This window comes from Typopeltis vanoorti, chromosome 13 (genome assembly GCF_054136105.1).
Source record: "Typopeltis vanoorti isolate ZY-2024b chromosome 13, IOZ_Tvanoo_1.0, whole genome shotgun sequence".
Taxonomy (NCBI): Eukaryota; Metazoa; Arthropoda; class Arachnida; order Uropygi; family Thelyphonidae; genus Typopeltis; species Typopeltis vanoorti.
The window spans coordinates 54665967-54681596 of NC_143561.1; the positions used below are offsets into that span (position 1 = coordinate 54665967).

At 34.3% G+C, this 15630-nt stretch overlaps 1 protein-coding gene across 3 annotated transcripts in view; it reads left to right on the forward strand.

Annotated features, from left to right (window-relative positions):
• The window catches only part of MED16 (mediator complex subunit 16), a 200591-nt gene extending 185311 nt beyond the window's left edge, over positions 1-15280 (forward strand). For 2 of the 3 annotated variants that reach the window (XM_090402741.1, XM_090402742.1), the window contains exons 21-22: positions 1056-1245; positions 15036-15280. In XM_090402741.1, the coding sequence (XP_090258867.1) occupies positions 1056-1245; positions 15036-15159 (314 nt within the window). In that variant the 3' untranslated portion in view covers positions 15160-15280. The remainder of the gene's footprint in view (positions 1-1055; positions 1246-15035) is intronic. The other variant, XM_090402743.1, reaches the window with a different exon arrangement.
• The last annotated feature ends 350 nt before the right edge of the window (positions 15281-15630 follow it).

Here is a 15630-nt window from a genome sequence, read left to right on the forward strand (position 1 = left end):
CATAAACCTGAATGATGGTCATATTCATTGGATGTCCACTCACTCTGAGAGAAATGATTCTGTCACTCACTGGATTATAACCTAATACATACCTAGCCATCTTTTTCCTGAGTAAGAAAGATACTCCATTTTTACGACTTGTCTCATGTCCTAAGTAATACACCATATACTCCCCTGAATGAAAATGGCCCATTCCTGTCCATCTACGTTCACTTATTCCCAATATATTCAGCTTCTTGCTCTTCATTTCCATCTTTATCTTCATTTCCAGCTTACCTTGGTTCATACTTCTAACATTCCAAGTTCCAATCCTGTGGTTTCTTGTGAAATAGGGAGCCTCCCTTTTCCAACCACCACCATCCATGACCAAGCTTCCTTCCGAGTTTGACCTGGACACATCATAAAAACTAGTTCTACTTGTGGAAGCCTCTGTTCTTCCCCAGTTGCATGTTGGATGCCCTCAGGCCTGGGGAGAGGGGGTCTTACCATCCATCACCATATCATACTTTCTCATTTTTGGCATGTTCATAGAATGTTCTTGGAAAAGTACAGAGGTGGTTTGCCATTGCCTTCCTCTGGAATATATTTTTCGACTTTCCAGTTTAGATCCGCACTATTCTGTGAAAATGGGGACACCTCTGGAAGGATGCGACTCTTTGCCAATCAGTACGGTCTTGGTAAAGAAGAGGCTAAGTCTCTGTATTTGAGATGTATTGCACATATCTTTACCCTGGAATAATTCCCAGTAAACAAATTACTCCTTACCCCCTGTATTTATAGGTGTTGCAAGACCAGCTCTTTTCATGAATTCACTACCACTTCAGTTTGCATATCATTGTAAAGATATCACAATCTTAGTAGTGTTGCATTTCCTCTGAACTGTTGTATCCCATGGAAGTGAAGCATACTTAATTGGCCACATACACTGACATAATTTCAGAAAAGAGGGTGTGTTTTATGTAGAATATTTATCCAAACTTAGATCTATTTTCAAATGTTGAACCTGTAAAAATGTGAAATATTTAAATGTAAATAAATTTTTCCTGTATTTATAGGTGTTGCAAGCCCAGCTCTTTTCATGAATTCACTACCACTTCAGTTTGAATATCATTGTAAGCCTGAATTCTTAAGATATTCAGTTAAAGTTCATTCTATTGAAGGTACAATACCCTTGTATCATAAAGTTGATATTGTTAGACATGTTAGCCTTGGCTTCAATCCTGCTGCTGTTCGACAGTGTACCAGGTATTATTCTTGATATGATTATTGTGTAATTACTTTAATTAAGTATAATTCAGAGTTCAAAGTTTATTTTCCACTTGATTAAACTATAATAAATTAGTTTAATCCTTTATCCAAGTGTTAGCAAACAAAGTTTGTACCTGAAGATACTTCAAGACTGAGGCAACTCGTAGCAAAGGCGGGCCAAGCTCTCATCACTCCTGTCTCAGTATCTCCCATAATGCAAAGCATTGTGGGAGATACTGAGACAGGAGTACTAAGACTCCTTGCGGATATGTGTAATGCTATGCGTTAAGGAAAGGGCCACTACCCAGACCAGTTTCGACCTTTATTGAGGTCTCGTAAGTAGGATGTCAGTTGCCTCAGTCTTGAAGTATCTTCAGGTGCAAACTTTGTTTGCTAACACTTGGATAAAGGATTAAATTAAATTTATTATAGTCTAACCAAATGGGAAAATAAACTTTCAACATTCTCTGAATCCAGAGTAATTTAATAATAAGGTGGTACACTTTTTGGCAACTCGTATAAGCAAAGATGACCTCTCCATTTCTTCTGCCTTGGTGTCTCCACTTCTGGGCCTGGCTCCCACTGCCAGACCTCAATAATGGTCGAAACCGGTCTCTGGGTAGTGGCCCTTCCCTTAATGCATATCATTACACATATCTACAAGGAGATGTGCTCTTTGCATTATGGGAGATACTGAGACAGTGATGAGAGCTTGGTCCACCTTTGCTATGAGTTGCCTCAGTCTTGAAGTATCTTCAGGTGCAAACTTTGTTTGCTAACTTGGATAAAGTATTAAACTAAATTTATTATAATTCAGAGTTATTATGAAATTTTTATTTATTTTAAAAATATTCATTCTACATACCACATATTACATACCACAATATGTAACATGTTGATTTTACAAAGATTGTGACAGATTATACAAATGATGCTGGCATAACTTTCTGGATTTACTGAATCCCCTTTTGTTTGGAATGTAAGACTGTTTAATAGCAATTCTCAAAATAAAATCTTTTATTTAATCAGTAAAAATAAATCTGATAAATAATCAGTTTAAAGAATAAATAAAAATTTCCTTACAGATGAGGAAATTATTTCAGACTAACTTGGGAAACACATAATAAGATTATAATATGGCCAGCCATTCCCCTTAATTTGAATAAAGATGCTACACTTTCCCCAATAGAAGTTGAATGTTTGAGACCCTGCCAACTCCATATATGTTGCTGCTGATTCCCCTTCACTTGAAAAAAACCTTAATAAGTTATCGTATATTGAGATGAGATTTGAACTCTGGTCTTTCCAGCCAACCAGAGGCACATGTCATAACTATGCTCACTAGGGAGGCTCTTGTGCTATGCAAAATGAAATGCTCACCAAAATAAAATTAAGTTTGTTTTCATACCAGAGAAGTACAGTTGCCTCTGAGTTATAAAAATCAGTAAAGAATACTCATAGCATATCAAAATCCATGTCTGTATTAGATTATGAAGTTGTGAACTCTCCTACATGTAAAGCAAAAAATTTCCAGGCAAAAATTAAAATGAATTGGCTATACAACTATAACCCGTACTGCACACTTGCCTTGTAGAGCACATCTTTAAAACAGACTATCTAATCAACAATGAGTTCTTAGACTGCTATGTAGACCATTGGTGTGTGTATATATACACAGATATTCTACAGTGTTTTTATTTAATTATAAGGAGTTGTGTAGACTTGAAGTTTCTTTTTCTAATTACCGGGTTCTTTTGTTAATGCAAATATATTGTGATAAAAACACAAAAGTAATTGTAACTTTTCATCTATATAGTTGTGCATTGTTTATATATTATGTTACACTTGATTTTATAAGTTAAATTAAAGAATTTTTGGAACAAGTTAGTGGAAAGTTCCATTAATCTTTTATAAAGAAAGAAAGACATTTAAGTTTTTAGCTGTTATGTTACAAATAACCATAGCAAATAGGTGTGAGAAAAATTTAAAGGTTCTTTGGAACTTGATCTATATCAAGTTTCAAATTATTCACTTAATTCACGAAGAAAAATATTAGTGATAACCATTGGTGCGTTTTGTTAAAGAAAGGTAGAATGATTTTTTTTTTGCAGGATAAAGAACTATTTCTGCTGAAAAGTTAAAGAAATTGCATCTTTCAGCTTTTGTTAGAAGTGCAGATGCAGTTAAAAAAGATAATGTCCATTTTTAAGATTAAGCAAATATAGCTAAAAGTTATACTTTGATTAATTAGCTGACACATTTTGGATCCAAATTAATGGGATTTATTTAATTAACTTTTTAGGTCAAGATGAGTTTCCATTAAAGCTAAATTTAGAATGTTGTATATTTCTATTTGTTTAATGTACCTTGGAATTATTAAACCATTTTTATATGGAAATGTGAAGACTCAGTTATTGAGGGAGTAGGATTGATTTTTAAGAATATTAAATTATATATATTATATACACAGTCAAACTTATGTACCTAGATTTCAGTATAGAAATTTAATGTGTAGCGATAGAAAAATTATTGCTGCCAAGGGTCAAAATGCACTGTGTGTGGTATCTTCTTCTTTTACCTTTTATGGTGACGAGGTTTTTATTCTTGCAACCACAACCATAACCTGAGGATAAGGTGGTTAGCCCTATGCCTCCTGGTGTGTCCTATGTCTGTAAATGCTCGTGTTCATGGGGCTGGTTTGGCTTTTCTAGGGGGACGAAAAATCCCAAGCTTCTGGGTGAAAAAAAAAAAAAAAAACACCCTACCTCCATATGAGACCGGCTAACTCACCTTTCAGCAAAAGAAAACCAATAATGGTTCCTCGTGTCACTGATGAAAATCGAACCCAGATCTTTCCAACCAAAGGACTTCGTCTATGACAACTGAGCTATGGAGGCTTATACACACACACACACACACACACACACACACACACACACACACACACACACAAATAATGTGCGTGCATTTAAAAATATATTACATTTGCATCTTTAACATCAAGTTCAAAGCAGACAGCTAGTTTGCTCCAGACTCACTTTAAAACTTTCTTGGTTCTCCAAGCTTCCTCTGAAAGAGTAGACTTTGATGGAATATAAGAAATAATTATGTACTTTTTTTTGTCCATGTTTCATTGAAAAATTCAAATTTGACATGATTTTAGTATATTAAGAGAAATGGGCTATTCTGGGTCCTCTTAAATAATTTATTAATTTAACCTTAATAAAGGGCAACTTGTTAGATAGTAATTGATACTCAATTGGATATGATATCCACAGAATTCATAAAATTCATCTTGCAAAAGAAGAAAAGGGCTGAGTTTTATGTATCAGAAACTGACCCCTTTTACTTGCTCATCAGGCTTCAAATTAAATATTTCAATATTTACCATTACTAATTAAATTTTGTTATTAACACGTTCGCTGCCACGCTACTTCGGCATGGTCTGTTCCCCTACGCCGAGCAATTTCACTTCTTCAAGGTCAGTACGATAATCTCGTTACCGGAGGTAAGCGTCCTACAAGTATACTCGTAGTTGGCTTGTACAGAGCATATACGGTCTATGAGAATACACAGTTTTGATGCTAGCCCCACAAGCCAAGCATTTTTACTTCTTCAAGGTCACTACAATAATCTCGTTCCCGGCAGTAAGCGTCATACGAGTATACTCGTAGCTGGCTTGTGAAGCAGGTTTACCCACTACGAGTATACTCGTAGTTGGCAGTGAATGTGTTAAACAGAAAATTAATTGGAAAAAAAAAATATATATATACATATATACATGAAATTAAGTAGAAAGATGATCACCTGTTGGATACAATTTTGTGTACATGAAATATTTTATATCCATTTTTTTTTTCGGGGGGGGGGGGGGGCTAGTGTTTTCAATTGTTACACAACACATGCTAGTAGTAGATGAATTAGTTGCAACTTGCAACAGTAGATGGACTTATAAGAAGTGATATGTATATGTGTGGCACTGAACTCAAAAATTCTTTTCGATGCAATTAAACCTATGTCAACTCAAACTGAAAGAAATTTTTCTACTTTGGATTTATTTGTAACTAAACAAAGATCCAAACTTTCTGACCAAAAGCTTTGTGTTTTTTAAAGTTCTGTTATAACAATACATGTTAGTGTTAAATTTTTCTCCAGTGTATGTACTTAATAATTTTGTAATATTAATCTCAAACTCAGTTTTTCAACAAGTGTATAATGTTACTTATTAGTATGCTAAAGCAGTCAGTTTTTTTTCAGTCATCAAACTTTGTCTTATTTTTTAATATCTAATACTAATTAATTTTTACTTTTTTTTTCTATATACTAAAATATACAGAAACTGCGAATACTAAATCAATTAACTCAGTAACTACTATTTCCCATTCTCAATTCCCAAAGATTAAAAAATATTGGTTAAAAATCCTATTGTGAAGTCTGTAGTTGAAAGAGAGATACTGTATGAGTTTGCCAAAATGAATTTTCGAAAATACACTGCCAGATATTTTTACAGGCTGCATGTTCCTGGAGGAATATCAGGTATATTGGTAATGGGAAACATTGTTGGGGCTATCTACTTTCGTATTCTCAAATGCCAGACTGGTTGGCCGAGTGGTTAGCATACCGCTCTCTAACAAACAAGTTGTTTGAATCTGACCATGGGTGTGGATGTCTTTAGGTGAGAGATGAATTTTGTCATCTAGTGTGAGCCCAGTACTCCATTTATAGCAGGCCTGAAGTGGCTTGAAAAAGATCAGTTTTTGACTTCTAGAATAGGGTTTCCAGATTATGTAAAAAAAAATTTAATTGAATTTATTTCTTAAATTCAATTAAATATCCACATTCAATTAATTAATCCGCCCACAGTACTAATGTACTGTAGGTCTACAACGATTCATGGTGAGCATCACATAAAAAAAATATAAATATAAATTTTTAAAAAATAAAATGAAAGGGTGGTGATGATGGTATCCATCTAAATTTTGGCGGTCCATCATGCTGAGTAAGACCATAAAATTTTTAAAAAATTTAGGACGCAGATATGATTTTGTCCCAAGTAATAATAGAAAAAACTTTAAAGTATACTTTGAATGGTATTACATGCATATATATATAACAATGCACGAAGCATTCTTATATAAGAGCTGTAATATGACTGTTAGATGAGAGTCTTCAAAGAGCCAGGTTGTTAGGTAATGGGATACCACAAAGTTTGGTCTTGGACCATTGAGCAGAATCTCTCTTTCTTTGTTGCTGATGTAAAGCTGAGCAGAGTAATCAGTTGTTCAGATAGCTTATATTCTTTACAGGATGTTCTTGAGGCACTGAAAGAGTGGACAAGGAAGTGGGATTTAAAATTTAATGAACAAATGCAAGTATATTTGATTCGTTAAGATGATAACATTAGATGGACATATGTTGAGTGCAAAACTTTAGAAAAAGATGATGAATAGATGAATGCAAAGTTTTGGATATTTTGGTTGGTAAGCATTTTAAGTTCAGGAATTAAAATCATGAAACTAGTAAAGGTCAGCAGATTGTGGGATTAACTAAAAGATGCTTCACCTGTAAGAGAAAGGAAGTAATGATATCATTATTACAAGTCTTTAGTCAGGCCAGTATTAGATTATGGCCCCAGCTTTACTCACCAATATTCTTATATATCATGAAAAAGGAAGGTATCTGGAGAAAATTAACCAAGCATGCAGAAAGATTGTATCAAGATATTAACAAAAATTTGTTGTTTGATAAATTTTTCTAACAGTAGACATAGAATAGATTTAATTGAAGTTTATAGATAATCTCCAGTCTATCAAATCCCACATACTCTTCCGGCAGAAACCCAAATATCATCCCCAAATACTTTCCCAATTACACTTTTTGATTCCTTTCACCCCAAATGTGACATCTGCACATGTATCTGATTTGATATACCAACCTAGAATCACCTGACTTTGACCTTCTTTGGTTGATAATCTCCTTATGCCACTCAGTCAGATTCATTTGCTGTCTCTATCACTCTCCCACTCCCACCAACCACTCTGAGCACTAGCTTTTTGCTATCATGGATGTTAGGCCAAGTGGCCTAACATCCATGATGGCAAAATGCGATGCCATCGCTTTCTTGGTCGTCTTCCATTTCTCCTTTTTCCATTTATTTTATATCTGTACAGTATTTTTGGCAGTCTGCTGTTGTCCACTCGATTTAGATGTTCTAACTATTTTTGTTTATATTTATTTATATATATTTTTATGTGGCTCCCACCCATGAAAGGTTATTTTGCAAACCTATAGTACATTTTGCACCGTTGGTAAGCTAAGGATTATTTTTTTCAATTTTGATATTTGGGGGGGGGCTCCTCCCCCGATGCCTACGGCGGTCAACTCCCCGAGTTCCAGACTGGTAGGCCAGTTCTCTTTGAATTCTGAAGAATCGAAAAGAGGTTTTGTCCCCCCGGCGACCATCCCCCAAGTTCCGGACTGGTAGGCCGGTTCTCCTTGAATTCTGATGACTCGAAAGGGGTCCCAGCCATTTCCTCCCCCCTGAGTTCCGGACTGGTAGGCCAGTTCTCCTTGAATTCTGACACGAATTTTGAAGACTCGACACTCAGCCCTGAGTTTCAAATAACTTGACAAAAAACGTGACACGAAAACGTTACAAAAAAAAGCTTATCATTTTATATTATAGAGTAGATATATATATTGTATTTTTCGGTTATTATTATTTTTTAACAATCTGGAAACTCTGCTCTAGAGACCAAACATGGAACTTTTTTTTTTTCAAGCCACTTCAGGCCTCCTATAAGCAGGGCAGTGGTCTCACACCAGGCAATGACATTCATCTTTCATCTGAAAACAATCAGATGGAAGATGAATCCTTCCTTTCCCATGGCAGGATTAGAACCCATACCCTGTTGGTTGGAGAGTGGGTACTCATCCATATAATAAATTTCTGCTCAAGAGGATATCACCTGTATTTTCCTCCCTCTGAAAAGTTTTGTGGCCTATCCTCCTGTTGGTAAAACCATAGATTTTCTCTCATCTTCTAAAAACAACTTTTTTGTGTTTACCAGATTCCTTGCTTCTATGTGCTTATCTTTTGGACATTCTGGAAGATCTGCTTTTATTCATCATGAAATATAAGTGGCTGCCATTCAGTGGTTAATCTGTTTTATATTCAAGGATTGTAAAATTTCTTCATTTGTTTTTTGGTCCCACTTGGTATATCCAACTGTTTTTCAGAGAAATTTCATTTCTTCTGTTTGAATCTGTTTTTCATTCTTTGTTTTTATGGTTCATGTTTCACTTCCACATAATAAAGTTGGTTTAGACAGAATGTTACAGAGTCTCATTCGGGTGTGTTTTTGTAGTAAGGATGGCTTAAATATATTATTTATTGTGACATTTACTTTATATATATATATATATATATATATATAAAGTAAACGGCACAATGACACATAAAATTTACTTTATATAACATATAAACATTAAAAATTGATATTTTAATGTTTATATGTTTTCCATCTTCATTTATTTGTTTTAAATATGTATTTAAAATATTAGAACAAGCATTTACTTGTTCTAATATTTTATTATCAATCACTGTTTTACTTCTTTTTGAGTTTTCTTCTTTGAAAGGCATTATTTTGTCATTACTTTTGATTTTTTCATATTATATTGTTCTGAAATTTCATTTAATGATTTTACTGATCTCTGTAGATTATCTTCTGATACAGCTAATCCAATATGATCATCTGCAAATAATAGTGTATCTACCTTTATTTGTAGATTTATTTGTATACCAAATGGGTTATGCTGTTTCCAAGTTGTTATAATTTTATATATATATATATATATATATATATATATTAAAAAGCAGAGTTGAATAGGGTACATCCATACCATACTCCTCTTGATATATCTTTCGATTCTGATATTTATTCTAATTTGACTGCTATTTTATTTCTTGAATAGACTGTAAAAGCTGGTTTGGTATATTTACATCGGTTAATATTTTAAATATTAACTTTAATATTTAATTTAAAATTTAAATATAAATTTAATATAAAATATTTAATTTTAAATATTTTAAATAAATATTAGGGGGTGCTTAAGGGTCAAAGCTGTATAACTGAGAGGAGACCTCCACATAGCCTTTAAAGGAATGCGGAGAACCGACCAGGGCTTCTGACCTAATGTCCAATCCTCACCTTCTCGTGGTGCACCCTGTTGGGTATCTACTTGGATACTGAACGGACGAGGATGGGCTGGCAATTTGGGATTTAGCCGACCAAATTGTATTCTTATTGGTTAAACCAAAATATAGAATGATGGTACAACATGACAAAATTTCATGCCGGCTGGGGCGTCGCCCGGTTAAACAAGGCCCCCGTTGTTTTCGCCAGGGAACCAGGGCGAACAGCGAAAAGTCAGCTACTGGAACAAATCTGAAAATAAACCCCAACTCAACATCACCAGAGTTAAAGATCGGTACTATCAACGTAAGAAGCCTGAATGGCAAAGAAATGGAGCTAGCTGAGGAATTAGATAAGTACCAGATCGACATAATAGGGGTGACTGAAACAAAAAAGACCAAAACTGGTGAGCTCTTTCTGAGCAATAAATACAAAATGTTATATTCAGGCAATGACAATCAAGGAAAAGAAGGAGTAGCCATAGTATTCAACACAAAATACGAGGCTAATCTTCTTGAATGGCAGGCAGTCTCAAGTAGAGTAATGTGGGCAAATATGAGAATGGGGAACTGGACAATGAGACTTATTTGTGCCTATGGTCCCACAGAAGGTTCTACTAAGGTAGAAGTGGAGGAATTTTTTGAGGCTTTAGAAAAAGCAACTGACACAATAAAAAATGAAAAGTTGGTCCTTGTTGGGGATCTAAATAGCAGAGTAGGAAATGATTGTCAGACATACAAAAATATTTTGGAAAAATTTGGAGAAAAGAGCAAAGCTAATAATAATGGCAAATATCTGTTGGATTTCTGCTCAGGACATGGACTGGTCATTACTAACACCATGTTCCAACATAAAAATGTGCACAAATTCACATGGAGAGAAGAGGCTAGGAATAAGAAAAGTCTCATTGACTATGTTATTGTTGATAGTGATGTTTTCTTCCTGGTGCAGGACACCAGAGTGTACAGAGGATTTGAAATTGGAAGTGATCACTATTTAGTCTTGAGCAGGATAAAATTGAATTTCATATTGAAAAGAATAACATGTAAGAAAGTTTTAAAGCGAATAAAAGTTGAGCAGCTCTCAGATGTGAACTGTAGACTAAAATACACAAAGATTATTGAAGAAAAAATGAAAGAGTTTGAGAACAGGAACCAAACCTTGGAGATTCAGTGGCAAACTCTGAAGAAAACATTGATTGATTCTGCCAGAGAGGCATGTGGTGAGGTTGTTTGTAAGGATAAAAAAATCAGAACTCCCTGGTGGACACAGGAAGTTAAAGAGGCAGTGAAGGAAAAGAAGAAAGCATACCAAAAGTTCCTGGCAAATAAGTCAGCTTTTGCTCTTAGAGAATATAGAGACAAATGCAAGAATGCTAAACACTGTGTAAAACTAGCTAAACAAAAGTCATGGGAGGACTTTGGCAAGAATATAGAAAATAAATATCAAGAAGGTGGCAAAATATTCTGGAGGTTGTTGAAGAAACTTAAGAATGGAGGAAAGAGTGCTGTAAAAGGAATTAGAGATGATAAAGGTGACATGAAAACGGGAGAAAAAGATATCCTTGAAGTATGGAGTAATTACTTTGAAAAACTGCTAAATGAAACAAGCAGTGATGAAAGCACAGTGGTAAAAAACACTGACCAGGCATGCAGTCAGGAATACATATCCATACTTGAAGTAGAAAAAGCCATCAAAGGCTTGAAATGTGGAAAGGCAGCAGGAGTAGATGATATTCGACCTGAAATGCTGAAGTATGGTGGTATAAGAGTATTACAGTGGCTGCACTGCATAGTTCAGAAAGCCTGGACAGAGGGACGAATTCCCGATGATTGGAGTAGAGCTCTCATAGTACCCATATATAAAAAGGGAAATAAAACTGAATGTGAGAATTACAGAGGTATTTCTCTACTGAGTGTTCCTGGCAAGATCTATGCAAGTATACTTGAGAAACGGTTGAGAAGAATTGTGGAAGAAAAGCTTGGTGAAGAACAAGCTGGATTCAGGCCAAATAGAGGCTGTCAGGATCAGATCTTCACTTTACGACAAATAGTCGAGAAAGCATGGGAATATAACAAAGATCTGTATTTAAGTTTTGTCGATCTGGAAAAGGCATATGACAAGGTGCCAAGAGAGAAGCTATTCAATATGCTGCAGTTATATGGTGTGAATGGGGCATTATACCAAGCAATACTTAGTCTTTATTTGAGTTGTAAGTCAGCAGTCAGAATTGAAGGAAGTACAGGAAGATGGTTTAATGTTAAATCTGGTGTGAGACAAGGATGTACATTATTCCCTCTGTTATTCATTATCTATATGGATCACATTATGAAGGAAAGTGGTATTAAACATGATATCAAAATTGGAGATGTTAATGTCAGCTCTTTGCTTTATGCAGATGATGTTATACTTCTAAATAAATCTGCTACAAGTCTGCAAGATTCTCTGACTAAATTGAATAGCTGTTGTAATAGATATGGTATGAAGGTCAGCAATAAAAAGACAAAGACAATGAAAATAGGCAGAATCATTGAAAATGTCAACTGTGTTGTGAATGGAGAACCTGTGGAACAAGTAAAACATTTCAGCTATTTAGGCACGATTTTTACTGAAGATGGTAAATTAAATATAGAAATAGACAACAGAATCAGCAAAGCTGGTATGGTGGGAAGTCAATTGAATAAATTCATATGGAATAAGAGAGAAATTAGTCGGAACACTAAATTAGCTGTATATAAGACAGTGTTCAAACCAGTTTTAACTTATGGATCTGAGAGCTGGGTCAGAAGTAAAACACTTGACCAAAGACTAGAGACCACAGATATGAGAGTCCTGAGAAAGATTATAGGCGTGAACAGATGGCAACAATGGCAATATCATATTAAAAACGAGGATATTAGGAAAGAACTTGACATTGTCAGCATCCAGGAATGCGTTAGCAGAGCTAATCTCAGGTGGTACGGTCACTTAAATAGAATGGGCGAGGAAAGATTAGCAAAACAAGTGTTCTCTGCCAGGGTGGCAGCAAAATGACCCAGAGGAAGGCCAAGATATACTTGGATTGATACGATACAAAGTGCTTTAGACGATAGAAATATAAGATCTGATAATGTTGGAGTCTTGACAAGTAACAGACTGATTTGGAGGAAAATTGTAGATAGGAAATTAATAATGATGTAATTTTTTTCATGTAGTACTATCATATCCTGTACACCCCTTGAGGGTACATGGCAGGAATTTGATGATGATGATGATGATGATGATATTTTAAATAACTTTTGGCTATTAATTTTATCAAAGGCTTTTTCATAATCAATGAAGGCCACATGTGTTTCTTTTTGAAATTTTCTTTGCTTTTTGATTAATATTTTTAGAATGAAACTTGAGTTTATGCAAGATCAGCCTTTTCAGAATCCATTCTGTTCTTCTGGTAGCCCTTTAACTTTATCTCCTAATACCAAAATACCAAAATCATACTCCTGAGAGATTTTAATGTCTACAAAACCAACTGGCTTTCCTCCTCCACTTGTACAGCCTAAACAGGCAGATATACCGAAACTTTACTATCAATAATGACCTTACACAAATTATTTGCATGCCTACCAGATAATGCTAACCACTCCTCAAGCACCCTAGATTTCTTACTCACCAGCAAACCAATTATGCAGTGAATGTAGTGGACCCCCCTAGATAATTCAGACCACAGAGGATACCAGGACTATAGAAGAGATAGTGTTTCTCCTCTTCATTCATACCTGCTATCTTGAAGGGTAGACTATTCCTCTGAAATAGTCTACTCTTCAAGAGTGTTTGCACTAAGTCACAATCTATAGGCATTCGAAAAATGTATGTACATATTATAACCTTCTTTCTACCTGGTCCTTGACCTACCTAGTACTGCTTGTATTATACATTCTGAACATCATAAAATTGATGCACTTTCTAATATATGGAAAAATGGAAAGTCCATTTTTCTCATACCAGTGATAATTCACATTATACGGTAAAGTTTAAAAGCAAGGAAAAGTATGATGAATGATGGTAGTTATGCATAATAATGGATATGGGAAATGGTTTAGAGTTAACCAACTTCAGGTAAGGTGCTTTCATAGACTGTCATATTGTTCATTATCAGTCAGTTTGTGTGATTGGTACAATTAGAGCATCTAAGTTCATTGGCTAATGTCATTAAAAGAAATTAATGTCACATTAAAAAAAAGTGCTGAAAAAGTTAAAAGTTTCTGTAGTGATCAGAAAAATGAAATCTGAGCATTATTAAAAGTCTGGAAAATGTGTTGTATACACAATGGCAGTTTTATGGAAACCAGTCGAGTATAGTATGATAATTCATCATTTCATACAGCAGTGAGACTGGCTAACATAGGATCCTGACCTGATCACTGTAAAGCACTGCTGGGAAAGATTAAAACTGTGGTAGATGATGAGATCAACACATCCAACTTCATTACAAAAAATGACTGCCAGTTTAGTGGATGAATAGGTCAAAATATATGTTTATCAACATTTGTTAAGTCTACAGAGTGGAATGTGTAATCATAGCCAAGGATAGAACAACGATATTAATATTTGAAACACTAGTGACTTCAGGGGAAAACCAAGATTTTACTGCCAAGTTTCCTTGTTAACTGTTTATATCATCTTGCATGTTGCCATTTTTGAATGCAGTTGACTCCTACCATAGCAAAGTCACAAGAAGGAATAGATTGTTACAGAGATAGTTTACCGTCCTTCAGAATATCATTACATCTATGGGACATAAGCTATTGATTAGGACTTTTCAGGAGTTTAAAGGGTTAAAGTTTCTTTCAGTGTGTTGCAGTCAGATGGATGAGCAAATTAGAAATTTGTTTTTAGATATCATTGACATTAAGACATGCAAAATGCTATTTCAGCTTCAGTGTATTAGTTAATCTCATTGTGAGATTAGTTAATTCACTTTTTTGTCACCTTATAAAATAGAAATTACTATGATAACATTTGCTTGTCTTATTAAAATTTGACGTCATGTTCAGTTTTGTTTAAACTGGATTATTCAAACCAGAATTTGAGGACAGTGCACCATTTTGATATGTATTAAAATGATTCTTGTGGATCTTTCCTGTTCTTGTTGATATTTTTCTCTTTGTACACATGGCATTCAACTGGTACTATTTACTTTTTTTTTTTTTCTTTGATGATGATATCTAGCAATTATGTGTTTTCTCAGGCATGTGCTTGAATTATGAAGCAGTTCTTTGGACTAAAGTTATATTTAAATAACTTCAAAGTATATTTCTATAGAGATTATGATGGTTTACTAATGTTCAATTGGCTATATTTTATAGAACTAAAAACGTATGAAATCTCCATAATCATCTTGAAACTTATGAATACAGGAAAGCCATTACATTTTGATATGTTTGTATAACAAAATATGAGGCAAATCTGTATCTCATTAAAAAAATTATTCCCAAAGCATTGCATTTATATTTACATTCCCTGTTACTTTTTAACATACAATAATGAATTTTTAATGATGCAGTTGATAGGTAATGGACTACTGATTTATATTAATTGTTTTCAATATTGCAGGTGCTCATCTTCATCAATGTTGAAAGCTGGAGGAAGATCTCTTGCAACAAAAGGATGGGATCAAAGATGGTTAAGGTTTTGTCCATGTGGAGGACAGTGGAGGCTCTATCAGGCTAACAAATAGCAAAATAGCTCTTTTTTTAATATACTGAAGTTATGTATTTTAGGAAATTTTTCTCACAGAACACTTGTATATATGTGTATATATATTTATATATATTCTATTTTTGTAAGAAAATAAATTTCTTTTTATTTATTGAGGTTCATAATAATTTTTCATACAAAGCTTGCCTGAATTTAATTGCTTAACTTCTGCTCCATAATGATGCCATTAAATTATATCTCCCGTCCCCCTGTTCTGAAGCCTTATCAAATTTTATTCTTTTTTTTTTTTTTTTTTTTCAAAAGTCATTTTTTGTTATTAGAACATCGTTCAATTGTTCAGTTCACTACTATGCTCCCTTATACTCCATAAATCAAAAGCCATCAGTATTCAAATGACCAAAGACCTCAAGAATCACTTGTAAATGACATAAGTAATAGCTCGTAGTGCAAGGAAGTCTGGTAACAGGGAAGGAATCCAAAAATATGTCAT